The following is a 15,526-nucleotide window of genomic DNA, read 5'->3' on the forward strand; positions in this document are numbered from 1 at the left end:
AAGCAACTTTCTCTCTTGGCTGAGCAATGGCCAGTCCAGATTTAGCTTCCACAGTGGTGCTGCTGAGGCATAAATGTCTTTTGAATTGCGTCTCCACAGCTGTGTGTGCCAGCTCTGTGTCATCCCAGCCATCCTGAAATCCCTGGGATTGTTCCAGGAGCTGCCCCCTCCCCGCCCCTCAGCCTCGGCGTGCCACAGGCACTCAGTCCCACGGGAAATTTAGGATCATATACAGTTATGATGTGAAGCCAGAAATAGCCTGGAGGGCATTTGTCTGGCCTGAGGCTCCAGGAGAATGGCAAACGCCAGCTGATGTTCACCTAAAATAGACACAACCTGCAGGGGGGCAGGAAACCACCGAGCCTGACTGAAACATGGAGTGTGGGGAGGAAGGCTACAAGAAATCCAGAGCCTGGATTTCCCTCTGGATAACGTGGGTGGTCTCCTCTCTTCACCTCCCTGGGCTCAACTTCTCTTCCCTGAAGGAATGCGGAGCTCCTGACAGTTAGGGGCTTGATTCCATCCCGAGGAGCAGCCGGAGGGGTTTTCCAAACCCACAGGGGTTAATCCCCCACATCCCTCACACCTTTCCACCGAGGGAAGGAGCTTCCTCCTCCTCCACCTGCCTGATGCCAAGAGGAGAAAGCAGCTCCAAGCTCCATCCAGCCTGGCCTTGGAAACTTCCAGGGATCCAGGGGCAGCCACACCTTCTCTGGAAAACCTGTGCCAGGGCCTCCCCACCCTCACAGGGAAGAATTTCTTCCTAATATCCCATCTAAACCCACCATCCTTCAGTTTAAGGCCATTCCCTGTGTCCTGTCCCTCCATGCCTTGTCCCAAGTCCCTCTCCAGCTCTCCTGGAGCCCCTTTAGGCACTGGAAGGAGCTCTGAGGTCTCCCTGGATCCTTTTCTTCTCCAGGTGAACACCCCCAGCCCTCCCAGCCTGGCTCCAGCTGCAGCAGCTCTGGAGGCAGCACCATCACCTCTGGCACTTCTAAAAACCAGGCTGGGCTTGTGTCAAACAGGACTCAACAAGATCCAGACCAAGGATCAAAGGGAAGCAGCTGGGAAGAGCACGGTGCTGCAACACCTCCCGAAGCACGATGGCCACCTTGGCCACTCAGTCGTGGTCAAGAGGAACGTTCCCTCCACCAGAGGTTCCCCTCACTAGAAAGGCGAGGTGTGGGAGGAGGGAAAGGCCTCGTTTCACCTGCAGGGAGGGTTTATCCATGGATTAAGGAGGCAGGGTGGGGCTGTGGGGAGTTAGGAGGAGCGTGCTCTTCTCACCCAAGCTTCTCCTGCTGACCCATCACAGGTTGTGCAAGAGCTGGAGACAGGACCTGCTCAGACAGAGAAACAGGGACCCAGCAAGTCCTCCCCACCCTCACAGGGAGGAACTGCTTCCCAATATCCCATCCATCCCTGCCCTCTGGCAGTGGGAAGCCATTCCCTCTGTCCTGTCCCTCCATCTTTTGACCCCCAGCCCCGCTCCAGTCAAGGATGACAAACCCAGGATCCATCTGCATAGGATTTTATTAAAGTAGGCATCACCCACAACTTAAAATAGTTGAAAAAATATTCTTAACAACTTTTTTTTTTAAATATTTTTTTCCTGAATAGGTAATTTATCAGCCACAGTGCTCAAGTGTCGTGAGGGAAGTCTCTGCCCAGAAGTCAAACTTTAAAATGGAAGCAAAAGGTAAATATTTTGTGCCACATCAAGTTGGTTTAATACAGAAAAAAAATGATGACATAATTACAGGAGAAGTGAATGTGGAAGACATGGGGGAAAAAAATATACACATCATTGGTCAGATTGAAAATGAGAATTTCAAACAGGACTGAGACCTCGCAGACACATTTAATGCCATTCCCTGATTGTCACCAGTTTCCTCCAGACCACTCCCTATCAGACCATGGTTTATTTCAGATTTAAAAATAATTAAGTTGCTTAAATGGCTGCTCCTAAATGAAGCCAGCAACATCATGGCAGGAAAACCAAAATTATGTTCAAAATGCCACAGGTTTGAATTTCACCTTTGCTGTGACATCCGTTCCAAGGCTTGTGTGTAATTCCACCACCAAGGACAGTGATTTCCAGAAAAAAAGAACATTCCTGCTCCTCACTCTTGTTGAGTCCAATTAAACCAGAGCTGGGAATGAGGGAGAGGGGCTCAGACCCCAGGGCTTTGAGTGATGGAAGGAAATGGGAGTGAGACCCATCAACAACTCTTTATTTTACACTTCCTGAGGGTGGAACAGAGGCACTGAGGAGTGGAAAAGACACTGCAGCTCTTTTCCAGCCCTTCATCTGCTGGCTCCAGGTCCCTGGGAGATAATCCAGTCTGGATCCATCCTTTTGGGCAGGGCAGAGGACAAAGCCCAGCCAGTCTCTCCTCGCAGGGCGTGAAGGGAGGGCCGACTTCGCTGGCCCATTGGGCCAAAAATTACACTTGAGCTACATGAGAGTTACAACAGTGGCCAAAGTTTAACAACTTGTCTTTTCAGCAACGTAAACAATATAAAAATGTTTCAGTAACAGCCACGACCCTTGAGCTTAAATACCTGGGAAATTCCTACTTTGCCCACAGATGAAACGATAAAATACATGTACAAAACCAAGAGATACAAGTGTAACAAATGTTTCAAATAATTGAGTTTCACCACAGAATCTTCATTGGAAGGTTACTTTTGTGAGGAAACATATTCCCTGCAGGAAGACTCCTGCACAAATAGACAAAATCTGATCATGGCAGGGTTACAGAGAACTCAACAGACTCACAACCACCAAAGCACCGTCACAGAAAACAGAGCAAACAAGTTGTAGGCAAAAAAAACCAAACAAACCAACAAAAATACTTGAATGTGTTTACCTACACACACTACTGGAGTATACAAGACAAAACAAAAAAAAAAAAAATGGGGACCTTCCTGTAGGGAATTTCCAGTCATTTTGAAAACGAAAGATTTTTTCTTTGAAAAAAAAAAAAAAATCCAAAGCTCCCAGAGGCTGTTCCTCAGCTGGAGTAGCTGACAGCTCAGGCTCACATCCATGGAAACTGGTATTTTACCTACAGTGACTTTCCTGTCTCTCCACTTTGTCATTTCCTGAAGTCTCCTAAGTAGCTTTTGAACTGACATCTCTTCCTCTCACGCATCTACTAAAACTCCCTTGTTCATCCCAGAATCTCCTGTGCATGAAACTCAACAAGCAGAACAGCCCTTAGCTGTAGCTAGAAGATGGTTTCAGCTTCTGGATCCCTCTCTGAAGAATAAAAGGGTATGAGTTATACACAAACAGCATCTACAAACACAGTGCACGTGGCAAAATGGGGTGAACAGGAAAGATTTCCAAGGCTGACCTGACTCTACCGTAAGGCTCCATCCTCAGCCCACCTTTAAAACTTGCTCCAGGCAATCTGTCACCGTGCAGGGACACCGAACAACTGGGAGAAACAAAAGTACTGCTAAAAACCCCAGATGGGCTTGGTCCCCCTGAAATCCCACCCAGACTCACATCCATGGAACAGCTCTTCGGATTTCAGCTCTCCCTCCGAGGTTGCACTGAAGGCAGCGGCACTTGCAGAGAACAGGACAAAGCTTTGCTTGTAAACCCTGCTGTTTTTTAAAGCATCATGAGGATTCAAGTCCTATTCCACTTCACATTTATAAGCAGCATCATAAGAATGCTACTCTGTATGCCCTATGTATAGAAAAAGTGTATGCTGAGACAGCACTAAGAGAGATATAAATAGGAGCTATTGACCAAAGTTTGATTTCAAACTGGAATTGCAACGACTCCCTGCAATTTGGAAACATGAAACAGCTCTTCTGATGTCTCTTTTGTAAGCCAAGAGTAGAAAGGATCTTATCTTCCTACAACCTGACATCCTCCACCAGGAAAATGCAAAACCTACTGCTAACTTTTTGGGATACGCCTGAAATGCCAGGTTGGACAATGCCATCCCACATTGTTTGCCAAGGAAGAGGCAGGAATGATTGGAGAGCCATCAGCCAGGAGTAAGTGCTTTTTTTTTTTGGTGGGTTTTTTTTTTTCCTAAGTGTGAAAGTTTGAGATTTCTGTGTTTGTCAGCAATGCTGTGTTTGGGGACAGCACCCAGTGATGCTGTTTATCTAAAGGACATTCCAGCTACAGGACGTTTCTGCCCAACTCTGTTGCTACTTACGAAAATTAGTAACTGACATGCTCTAAGACTCAGAAAATTAGAAACTAAAATTCAGCCATTTCTTCCTGGTCCTCTGTGGAAATCTGGAAACATCTGAAAGCATTTCAGTTAGCTTGGGCAATCCTGGAGTCAGAGCCAAGATAGCTAAACATCGTGGTCACCAGCTCGGGGAGGTCATAATCATGTTTCCAACCCCAATCCCTGCGGGCGTTGCTGTCGTCAAAGTTCATGGGCCAGCTGTCAGCTGCAGGGGAAAAAAAGAAAAAGAACCAAGAAAGGTGAGGTTTAGGAAAAATCTCTCTGAGCTTTGATATGTTTCATCACTACTAAAGCTGAATTTCGAACCATAAGGCTTGAACTGCACAGGAGCAATTTGTAAGTGCCTAAAAGGAAAAGAGACTTTATTTTGCCCTTGATGATTTTTCTTACCTGCTGCCAGGGAAGATACTAACCTATGGCCTGCCTGACTTGATCCACATTGTAGGTCATCTGGAGCTCAGGGACGTACTTCTGCACCTCCTGGGCCAGTTCCTCAGGAGTGAAGCTCATGGCACTGATGTTGTAGGTCCTCATGGTCAGGGATTCTGCAGGGGCCTCCATGACCTCCAGCGTGGCCTTCAGGCAGTCGTCGATGTACATCATGGGCAGCCGGGTGTCCGGCCTCAGGTAACACTTGAACTTGCCAGTCTTTATGGCATCGTGGAAAATCTTGACAGCATAATCTGGGGGAGAGAATAATGGATGTGTATGATGTGTGTTGTGCCCTTCATGACAGTCAACAAACCTCAGACCAACCCCAAAGTCTCCTAAAGTCTACAATGTGGTGATATTCATCATAAAATCACAGAGGGGCTTGGGTTGGAAGGGAGCTTAAAGACCATCCAGTTCCAATTCCCTGCCATGGGCAGGGATGCCACTCACCATCCCAGGTTGCTCCAAGCCCCTCAGCCTGGCCTTGGACACTTCCAGGGATCCAGGGGCAGCCACAGCTTCTCTGGGCACCCTGGGCCAGGGCCTCCCCACCCTCACAGGGAACAATTCCTTCCCAATATCCCACCTAACCCTGCCCTCTGGCAGTGGGAAGCCATTCCCCCTTGTCCTGGCACTCCACATCCTCATGAAAAGTCCTCCCCAGCCCTCCTGTCACACACCAGTCACTCACCAGTTGTTCCCCCCCCAGGCTGGGAGTCAGCAGAGATAATCCCGGGATACCTGAGGCAGCGGAAGTCCAGGCCATAGCGGTAGTGGTAGTACTGGGGAGGGAGGGGAGAAACACAGAGTTACACACCAAGAGTTGGTCACACACACACTGATTTCACAGGAAAAATCTGCCACAGGATGACCCTTCAGCTGTCCCAGGACAGGCATGAAAGGAAAGGAATTACTGAGCAATCCCCATTCCCTGCCTGGCAGCTGATCTCCCTGCTTGCCCTTTTCTAGCTCACACCCACATCAGCAACTATGGATGTTTGCCATGGAATGGTTACTCAAGCAGCTCTAACTGCTGCTCAGAAACTGCACATTCCCAAGTTTGTGAGACTTGCCAGGGTAATACAGCCCTCAGACCTACGTGAGGAAACTGTATAAAAATATCAGCTTTAAAATGTTTATAAATAAACATTTATTTATAAATAAAATTGTTTATAAATAACTAGAAAGCCAAAAGAGAAGCTGAGCATGTGCAGGCTCACCTGGCTTTGGCTTTAAAGTCTTTTTTTGGAGAGGAAGAGCAAGAGTCATCACTGTGTACCTGCTGTCACAAGGCGTTGTGCACTGTCCTTTCTGCAGTGCCATTCACGTTGGCAGGCAAGGCAGAGAGGCCAAAGCCATAAAAACAGGGAAAGAAATGACACTGAAGTCAGCTTCCCATACTTTGTGCTTTTCCCAACAAAACTCAAAAGATATTTGACCTTCAGAGCTGCCTCAGAATATTGCTGAGTACTAAAGTCTGAAGGAAGGAAAAATGGGGAAAAGAATGATGCACTGGAGGAATCTGACAAAAGCAATGAACTTCCAATCAAGGAATCATGGAATGGCTTGGGTTGGAAGAGACCTTAAAGAACATTCCAACCCCTGCCAAGGAGGACAGGGACACCTTCCACTATCCCAGGTTGCTCCAAACCCTGTCTAACATGGCCTTGGACATTTCCAGGGATGGAACAGCCACAGCTTCTCTGGGCAACCTGTGCCAGTGAAATTCTCCCAGAACTTTTAGGACACGAATAAAATAAAAAATTCTCACTTCTCCCATGAGCTCAGCATGGACCTTGGAGACTCCATAGATTGTCCTTGGTCTCTGAATGCAGAGATCAGGAGTTGGATCTCGAGGAGAGGTGGGTCCAAAGGCTCCAATAGTGCTTGGAACAAAGAGCCTCAAATTATGCTCAGCTGCAATATCCAGAACATTGTGTAAACCTGGGGGAAAAAAACCCAACAGGATTTACCAGAATATTTCTCAAGCCATTGTGGGAATTATAAAGTATCCTGAGCTGGAAGGGACCAATCAGGATCATCCAGTCCAGCTCCTGGCCCAGCACAGACACCCCAACAATCCCACCCTGTGCATCCCTGAGAGCGGTGCCAAACACTCCTGGAGCTCTGGCAGCTTTGGGGCCGTGCCCATTCCCTGGGGAGCTGCTCCAGTGCCCCAGCACCCTCTGGGGAAGAACCTTTCCCTGATATCCAACCCAAACCTGCCCTGACACATCTTTAAGCTCTCAAAACCCAGCACATACCAGTGATATTGACAGCTCTGGCCAAGGGCACGTTGGCCTCTCCCACGGCGCTGAGCAGGGCGCTGTAGTGGAACAGCCACGTGATCCGGTTGTTCACCACGATCTCCCGCAGGTTCTTGTAGTCCAAGATATCCGCAAAGATAAAAGGACCTGGAGGAGAAGGAAGCAGGGGGAAATTGGCTGTCAGGAATGGATGGAAGGAAAGGTTCTGCGTGAAGCTCAGGCTGCTGTTTCTACCACCTAAACACATCACTAAACAGCAATGGTGAGGAAAAATTTTAGCAGGTTTCCAGTGAAAATCAAAGAATCTTAAATCCTACTCTATATCCATCTCATATTAAAATTCCCTGAGCAGGTAAAAACAAAGCACAAGTTTCTTTTCCAGCTTCCTCCCTCCAAAAGAATAAAAGCGTCTCTTTTGACAGCAGGAGCACAACGTGCCTCAAGTAGTTACTCAGGTCAGCAAAGTGGTGAAGCAGCAGTGAAAAAATGCAAAGAGAAATCTTTAGGAAAAGGGAATAATAGAAGAAACCAACATCTTGGCAAGATTTCACAGCAGGGAGGCATTATGCAGAAGGTTTGAACAGCAGCTTGTCAGTGTAATCCACTTATCACTTTGATAATTAGTTTAGCAACATCAGAGGTAAAGCCAAGACGTTTTTTATTTCCGTGTGCTTCCCCAGTCACTTACCACTGTAAAAAACATTATCTGCAGGCTTTCTAATGTCAGACAAGATCACATTGTTCTTTCCAAAGCGTTTCCTGTGTAAAAATACCCACATGGAACAGTGAGTCCACAGCTTTTTGAGATAATCCATCAGTTGCTATTTTGTTTTGCAGGAGCGATAGTGGAGGAACAATAATTTCCACAATAAAATCAGTTATTGCACTAAACAAAAAAACCCCCAACAATCCTTTAAATGCCAAAGCATAAAATACTTCTAGTAGCAGTCAAGGTCTGCATAAGGATGGAGAAATTTTTCACAAAGTGAAAACATGTTAGGAAAAGAGACTTTCCTACCTTTGGCTTACTGAAAATTCTACCCAGGGATAATTTACTCCCCTGCAGACAACAAAAAGCCACTGGGTTCGTTGTAACTGCAGCTACTTTTATATCAACAAAGCAAATAAAAAAGAGAAATTGTGACCTTGTGCTAATCAACACAAGGCTGTTGGGGAGAGAAAGTCTGGGTGCACTGGAGCACGTTCTGGCCTCCCATCATTTGAATAATTTAAAAATATATCATAGAGATGGTAGAAAATATTCAAACTGCAGCAGTGTTGAGTGCAGTGAGTCTGCTCACTTTTGGTCTTGGTCCAAATCCCCTCCAGCAAAGACTGTAAGCAAATGATACCCTGGAGCTGAGCTGGATATGGACAAGGACACGGATCAGGGAGAGCTCTTGGAGCATTTCACACTTCTTGAGAAGATATCATAAAAAAAGGAGGTAACTGTGCTTGAGGTGGGGGAAGAGGAGAAGGAAAAAGAAGGAAAACTCTGAGGGTTCAGACTCTGAATACTCCCATTTAACTGGAAGCAAACAACTCAGCACACAGTCCCTTAGACAAAATCCTGCTATTTTGGGAATCGTAACCAGTGGACACGCAGGAAGGACATCAGGAACCCACAGCAAGCACAGGAGGGACAAATAAAATGATGGTGAAAATTTAATTATAGAATCATTAAGAATCATAGGAAAGACATTTAAGATCATCAAGTCCAACCATTAAAGTAATTTACAAAGACAAGAGGCAAAAACAGCATTTGAAAAATAGGATTTCTTTTATAAACAACTTTCCAGACAACTATTGCTCCCATCAGTGATGGCTAAAGCTGGAATTCCTCACTCACAGCAAACCAGGGAATGGTGACCTACCTCAGCAGCTTTGCAAGTCCCACCCCAAGCTGACCAAGACCACCTAAGAGACAAAAATCAGAGGAAAAGGGGGGTCACAATACAGAATCCCATTATTATCTGTACCACATCAAGAATTAGTATGATTTTCTCAGCGAGCCAGGAAGCTTTTACACTTTTTTCTCAAGGAACTGGTTTTAGAAGAGTTCTGGAATGAAAATAGGAAAGTTCACATGGGACTCTGATCTCACTGCCCGATGGGAAAGATCATCCCAATTCCAGGATATTTTGGGCAGTTCTGCTGCCAGAATTGTGCTCTTTGGGGAGGGATGAGAGCAGTGGGGGGCTCAGCTGAGAAGCAGGAGCCCAGCTGTGACAGGAATGCTGACCTGTGATGAGCACCCGGGGATGATCCGACTCGGAGAACGTCACCGAGTGGAAGCTGGCGTCGGAGGCCACCTGGCGTGGGGACACCCCGATGCCCCGGATGGGCACGAGAGAAACACCACAGCCACAGCCAGAGCTCTGCAGCAGCTGGCTGGCAGCTCTGCTCAGGTTCCTGACGATTGGCATCTTCCCCCTTCAGATGCGCTGCGAGGAGAGAGACAGAAAAGATGAGTCACGAGTGATTCAACCCCGTTAAATGGTTTTTTAAATGCTCCCCCACGAAACTTTGCAGGAATCCAGAGGAATTTGATGCCATCCGAGGGCTGGGGGATTGTGCCAAGCAAGGGCTGCAAGCAGCCTGGGACGTAACATGAGCAGAGGTAATGTATTCCCTGGAGTGAGCTCAGGAAAATATCCACAGCCCAGGAAAATGGACAGGGAGAAAACTGTAAAGCTCGAGTTGAAACCTCTTTTAAAAAATCCTTCAAAACTGTGATTCTAAGCATAAATATAGAATAAAACAAAGCTGCTGTGATGCCACGTTTGGAGTGAAAATTTTGCAGGCTGCTGTGAATAAGCAAAACTCCTCAGGATTGCATCAGCAAGAGCAGCGGAGCCAACAGGGGCAGCAGGAAATCTCCTGGAGAAAAGGGAGATTTACTCCAACTGAACACTCAGGATGGACAGAAAGCAAACAGAGGAGTGGCAGGGTTTAGCCAGGCCTCAGGAAAATGTCCTAATTATTTCACATAACTATAAGTTACTCTGTGCATTCAAGTTTGGATTCTTTCTCTCCAAATCTTTCATACCAGGGAAGGAAATGCAAAGCACCCCAAATAAATCACACCTGCAGCCACAACTGGTCATTTCCATGGTGCAAATTTACTTCTCTCAATTATAATTCTCAAGGCTGAATCATTTATTTTTTTTGTTATTCCCTCTGGACAACTTTTAACTCTTTCCCAAGGATGTAGAATACGTAAATTCCCAGCTGAAAGCGTATTTCAAACTTGCCTGATGAGATTACCCTGTCAAATCCTTTCCTGGGGCATATATTCTAAAAAGGAGAGTCAGGTAGAAGGAAACTCAGCCCAAGAAATTGCTGCAGATGAATTCCAGTTACAGAGAAAAGCAAACAAGTGATTAATGTGGGTCTTCCTTTCACTTCTCAGCTCACCTGGCTGAGAATTTTCTGGTACTTGAGGGAGTTTTTCTACTTAAATACAGATTTGCTAAACCACCTATTGTCTAATAAGAGAGCCCCATAAAAAGTGCATTATTAAAAAATTACATTTGAACTGGTCAAAAAGACTCAGTCTGAGATTCCCAGAGAGGTGACGGGAGTCTCCATCTCTGGAAATATTCAAATTCCATCTGGACACAGACCCAGGCACCCAGCTCTCATGATAATCCCTTCCTATTTCAGCAAGGAAAAATAAAATGTTCCTGCATTGAGAGAGGCTCACTGGTCTTCGTGACAAAAAATTTCCACTCCAAGTACCTGAAAAGGCATTTTGAGCTCTGCAAACCACAAACAAAAGCTGGCTGTGACTCATTTTGGTTTTCCAATGACTGGACTGGTTTTTTGAAATGCACCTGGAGTGAAACCACGAAGGCTTAAGCTGAGAATTTACTCACAGGTCTGACTCAGAACAGTAAATGCATTTTATAGCAGACACTGAAACAGCCAGGCAGCAGAGCTGCTGCAAAACCCTCCACTGATGACATTTATTTCTATTTCAAATACAAAGGGGGAAAAAACCAGGTGTGACTGGCTACTTAAGTTGCCATAAACGCACAGATATATAAAGAAATCAATATTATGCCTTAAAAACACTTCCCCAAATAGGTGAAGTCAGCCCCAACACAGCGAATAACTTGCAAAAGCAACTCAGACAGACAATCCCACTCTGGTAGATCCAAGTTTCCCAACAGATCCAAGCTTCCCATCTTAAATAACTTCCAGGAGTTATTAACAGCTCTGAACACACAAAAAAAATTAATTTACCTCATGTAAAGTAACTAAGATTTTTTTTTAGGCTTCCCTTTTTACTATTCCAAAGAGGAATACTTCTGTTCTGTTGGAATTGAGGAGAAAAAAAATTATCTATATAGTATATAGATATAATTTATAGTGGAAGGTGTCCTTGCCCATGAAACAGGATGAGCTTTAAGGTCCCTTCCAACCCAAATAATTCCATGATATATTTTCAAACCCCTCTCCCATATCCCCTTCTGAATAGTTTCTCAGTCCCTGATTTTATTTCTCAACTCAAACTGGTATTAGTAAGTGTCAGCAAAATGAGGAAGTTATTTCCCCCACCCCACAAATTTCAATCAATAACCAATGTTAATTTCAAGGATTAGGTAATGGAATTGCTGCTGGGATTTTCCCTCTCCTGTACTCACCTGCCCCTCAGCTGGTGATAAGGCAGAAGCAGAGCAGAGAAGGCAATTTATAGGACACTGCCTCTTTGGAAAGCCAATCAAAACCTGGCAGAGAGTAGGAGTTGTCCCACACCTTAGGGAAAAAAAAAAAGGAAAAAAAAAAAAACAAACCCGTGCGTGTGAGAGCAGCAGCAGCCAGGGATATCACTGTTCCCTCCTGCTTGATTTTGAAATGCCTGGAAATTTGGGATAGGCAGGGAAAAAGCTCTGAAGGTGCACAAGCAGCTCCTCCAAGTCCCAGAACCAGCCAGCCTCGGGTCATGGCTGAAGGACAGAGTTTAAACTAATTAGTGGCGGTGCAAAGGATTAATAGAAACCAAACACGTGTTCCAATGCACAGCAATAATCTGCCTGGGATAGCAGGAAATTTTGGGGGTTTGTAAGAAGATTAAAGCCCAGGGAGAGGGAAAAGAGGGAATAAAGAAAAAAAAAAAAAAGAAACATTAATAAAATGACATTTAGTGAGTGAACTGCCAGCTGCTGATCCTCTGCGAGGTTTCCAAGGTGTTACACAAGCAGCAACAGCTGTTGCTCACATAAAAGTCAAAAATGTTGATAGAAACCAGCAGTTCTTGTAAATTAGTTATTAATAGAATGTCAAGGTGATAAGAAAGATAAGAAAGTCATGGGCTTGGTCTGGAAAATCCCACTGCAAGCTTCAAAGAAAATGGGAGAGAGGGAGGAGAGAGAGGTCAAAGCAAACCCCAGAGCTCCCACGGGATTTCTGGGGGCTGCACAGCTGCTGGGATGCCACGGGATGCCCCTCCACGGAGCTAAACCAAAGAATCCAGAACTTTCTTCTTTCAGAGAAAATTAAGGGACTCTGCAAGGCACAGGATCTCGCAGATTCCCAACCACATCCTCGGGTCCACACCAACGCACCGAGCTCCAAGTTCTCAACTCCCATTTGGCTCCAAACCCCACAGTTTCTGCTTCAGACCTGGAGATTTGCTTATGCATTGGGAAGCTCCTCTAATGTTCCCAGCTGTATCAAGATCTTGAGGAGAAAGACAGCACCTTCCTTGGGCATCCAGAAGATGAAGCACAAGTCACTCTGGCCATGGGAAAGCCTCTCTGGTGCCCAAGTGCTGCCACGTGGAAACTCCATCAGATCCCTGCATTTGGGAGCACTCAAGCTGCAACAACTAAGGCATACTCTCAGCTCAACCCCAATGCCTGCTGCCTGGATAGCTGGACAGCCCAAATCCATTGCACATTCCCTGCTGGCAACTCCTCTGGTTCTGAGAGCTCCCCAAGCTGGGATGCTGCGTCCCTGCTGGCGTCCCCTGGCAGATGGGATGTGCCAGGGTGTCCAGGCTGGAGCTATTCTCTCTGGCAAGCAGCTGTTGGCCCAGCTCGGCTGAAATAACCTTGACACACACGCACGGCTCCTGTCCCAGGGGTGACGCACGGCCGGGGATGACACGGAGCCCCTCGCGGAGCTCACCAAGGGGAGACGTCAGCCCGAGCCACGAGGGACCCGCTGGTGAACCTGACCTCAGCCGCCAAAAATAAACAAAAAAAAAAGGAGATTATGCAGCTGCTGAACGGCCTGATGCTCCCGGAGCGGGTAAGGAAGACTGGTCCAGAAAGACAAATGTATCCTGGGCAGAGCAGGCAGCAGGGGAGGGGGGGATTCTGCCCCACTCAGGTGAGACCCCACCTGCAGAGCTGCCTCCAGCCCTGGGGCCAACAGCAGAAGGACGTGGAGCTGCTGGAGCAAATCCAGAGGAGGCCACGGAGATGCTCCAAGGGCTGGAGCCCCTCTGCTCTGGAGCCAGGCTGGGAGAACTGGGGGTGTTCATCTGGAGAAGAAAAGGATCCAGGGAGACCTCAGAGCCCCTTCCAGTGCCTAAAGGGGCTCCAGGAGAGCTGGAGAGGGACTTAGGACAAGGGATGGAGGGACAGGAAAAGGGGGAATGGTTTTAAACTGAAAGAAAGTAGGTTTAGACGAAATATTTAAGAAGAAGTTCTTCCCTATGAGGCACGTGAGGACGTGGCACAGGGTGCCCAGAGAAGCTGTGGCTGCCCCTGGATCCCTGGAAGCGTCCAAGGCCAGGTTGGACAGGGTTTGGAGCAACCTGGTCTAATGGGAGATGTCCCTGCCCATGGCAAAGGATGGAGCTGGATGATCTTTAAGGTCCGTTCCAATCCAAACCATTCCCTGATTCCCTGGCTCTACCCCCGGCACAGCCTCCGCTGATGAAGCCCAGGGGTCGGTGCGGGTGATGCGCACGAACAAAACCCGCCCGCGCTCCCGCAGCGAGTCTGCGGTGAGGCACAAAAGCGCCACGAGCACCGAACCGCCGCCCCGGTCCCGGCGCTTCCGCGAAGCGTCCCCAGACGAGGGGACCGCGCAGTGCCGGCGGAAGCCGCCCCTCCCCCGCCTCATTCATACGGTCGCGCCGGGAAAGAGGCGGCCCCGCGATCCCAAATCCCCCCAAGCCAGCCCTCCACAGCCCCACGGCCCCGCAGCCCCCGAGCCCCCGGCCCGGCCCCGCGCTCACCCCGCTCCCGCCGCGCTCCCGCCGCCGCCGCCGCCGCCCCGTCCCGTCCTGTCCCGTCCCTGGGGCCTGACGTCACCGGCGGCCGGGCAGGGGATTGGGCGGTGACGTCACACGGGCGTGATGTCACGCGCCGTGAGGGGCGGCGGTCCCGCGCGGGGCGCGGTGGCCGCTGAGGCGCTGAGGGCGGGCGGTGCCCGGGCACGGGGACAGCGCGACTTGGAGCGGTTGGAAGGGACCTTAAAGCTCATCCCATCGCACCCCCTGCCATGGGCAGGGACACCTTCCACTAGCCCGGGGTGCTCCAAGCCCCGTCCAGCCTTTGGACACTGCCAGGGATCCAGGGGCAGCTACAGCTTTCTCTGGGCAACCTGTGCCAGGGCCTCGCCACCCTCAGAGCCAAGAATTCCTTCCTAATATTTCATCTAATCCTGCCGTCTGGCAGTGGGAAGCCATTCTCCCTCTTCCTGCCACTCCATGCTCTTGTCCAAAGTCCCTCTCCAGCTCTCCTGTTGGTCAGCACTCACCAGCCGAGCTGTGGTGCAACAGCACAGCGCTGGTCCCAGAATCCCAGAATCCCAGGATGGGTCAGGTCGGAAGGGACCACGGTGGCTCCTCTGGTGTCACCTCCCTGCTCCAGCAGGGCCATCCCAGAGCACAGGGCTGTGTCCAGACAGGTCTGGAATATCCCCCATGAGGGAGACTCCCCACCCTCTCTGGACAATCTGTTCAGGGCTCGGTCGCTGCACAGGAAAGTTCTTCCTCGTGTCCAGTGGAACTTCCTGGGATCAGCTCCTGCCCGTTCCTCTGGTGCCATTGCTGGGCCCCGGAGCAGAGCCTGGGCCCTGCTCGGAGCCCTCCCTGCACACAGGGACACCCAGGGCTGAGGGTCCCTCTCAGCATCTCCTCTGAGGCTGAGCAGCCCCAGCTCCCTCAGCCTTCCCTGGGCATGGAGATGCTCCAGGCCCTTCATCATCTTCACGTCACATGGGTACAATAGACTCTCCTAGGCTGTACCACCTGCCTCTCGACTGCCCAGACATCAGACAGGGCTGTAGTACCCAAATGATCTTTCAGTTGCTAAAAATCACCTCTGCATTTCAAACTTCCTCTGCTGCCTTTGCATCCTTCCAGTGGCTGTTCTACATGACCAGCTGCTAAAACTCACTCTCCCTTGCTTAGACTCTGGTTTTTAGCATTCCCAGTCTTACTGAGGTCACAGTGGCTGGGCAGGACCTGTTGGGTTTTTCACTGTTTCCTAAAAGTTCAATAGAAGGAGATATTTCCCCCTTCCCCATCAAGGCCAGTGTCTTATGTATATTCCAAGTCCTAAATGGCTTCAGCCCAGCAGAATGAGCCACCTGCCTGATCTCAGGTGCAGAAACCACCATTTTTTCAGCCAAGAGGCT

General features: G+C 48.6%; 1 protein-coding gene across 2 annotated transcripts; it reads right to left on the reverse strand.

The window, feature by feature from the left end:
- Nucleotides 1–1,515: 1,515 nt before the first annotated feature.
- Nucleotides 1,516–14,136, reverse strand: LOC138108758 (L-threonine 3-dehydrogenase, mitochondrial-like). 2 transcript variants are annotated; one of them, XM_069011844.1, is made up of 10 exons: nucleotides 14,121–14,136; nucleotides 11,575–11,686; nucleotides 9,168–9,369; nucleotides 8,800–8,842; nucleotides 7,614–7,684; nucleotides 6,923–7,072; nucleotides 6,430–6,602; nucleotides 5,350–5,440; nucleotides 4,640–4,909; nucleotides 1,516–4,431 (listed from the first exon to the last, which is right to left on the reverse strand). In XM_069011844.1, the coding sequence occupies exons 3-10, from the start codon at nucleotides 9,349–9,351 to the stop codon at nucleotides 4,292–4,294; spliced, it is 1,122 nt and encodes a 373-aa protein (XP_068867945.1). In that variant the 5' UTR covers nucleotides 9,352–9,369; nucleotides 11,575–11,686; nucleotides 14,121–14,136; the 3' UTR covers nucleotides 1,516–4,291. The 2 variants fall into 2 exon arrangements, with proteins under 2 accessions (XP_068867945.1, XP_068867944.1); XM_069011843.1 differs by lacking the exon at nucleotides 14,121–14,136 and adding an exon at nucleotides 13,277–13,997.
- Nucleotides 14,137–15,526: the final 1,390 nt, after the last annotated feature.

The sequence above is a fragment of the Aphelocoma coerulescens genome, chromosome 3 (assembly GCF_041296385.1).
Source record: "Aphelocoma coerulescens isolate FSJ_1873_10779 chromosome 3, UR_Acoe_1.0, whole genome shotgun sequence".
In the NCBI taxonomy this organism is placed as follows: domain Eukaryota; kingdom Metazoa; phylum Chordata; class Aves; order Passeriformes; family Corvidae; genus Aphelocoma; species Aphelocoma coerulescens.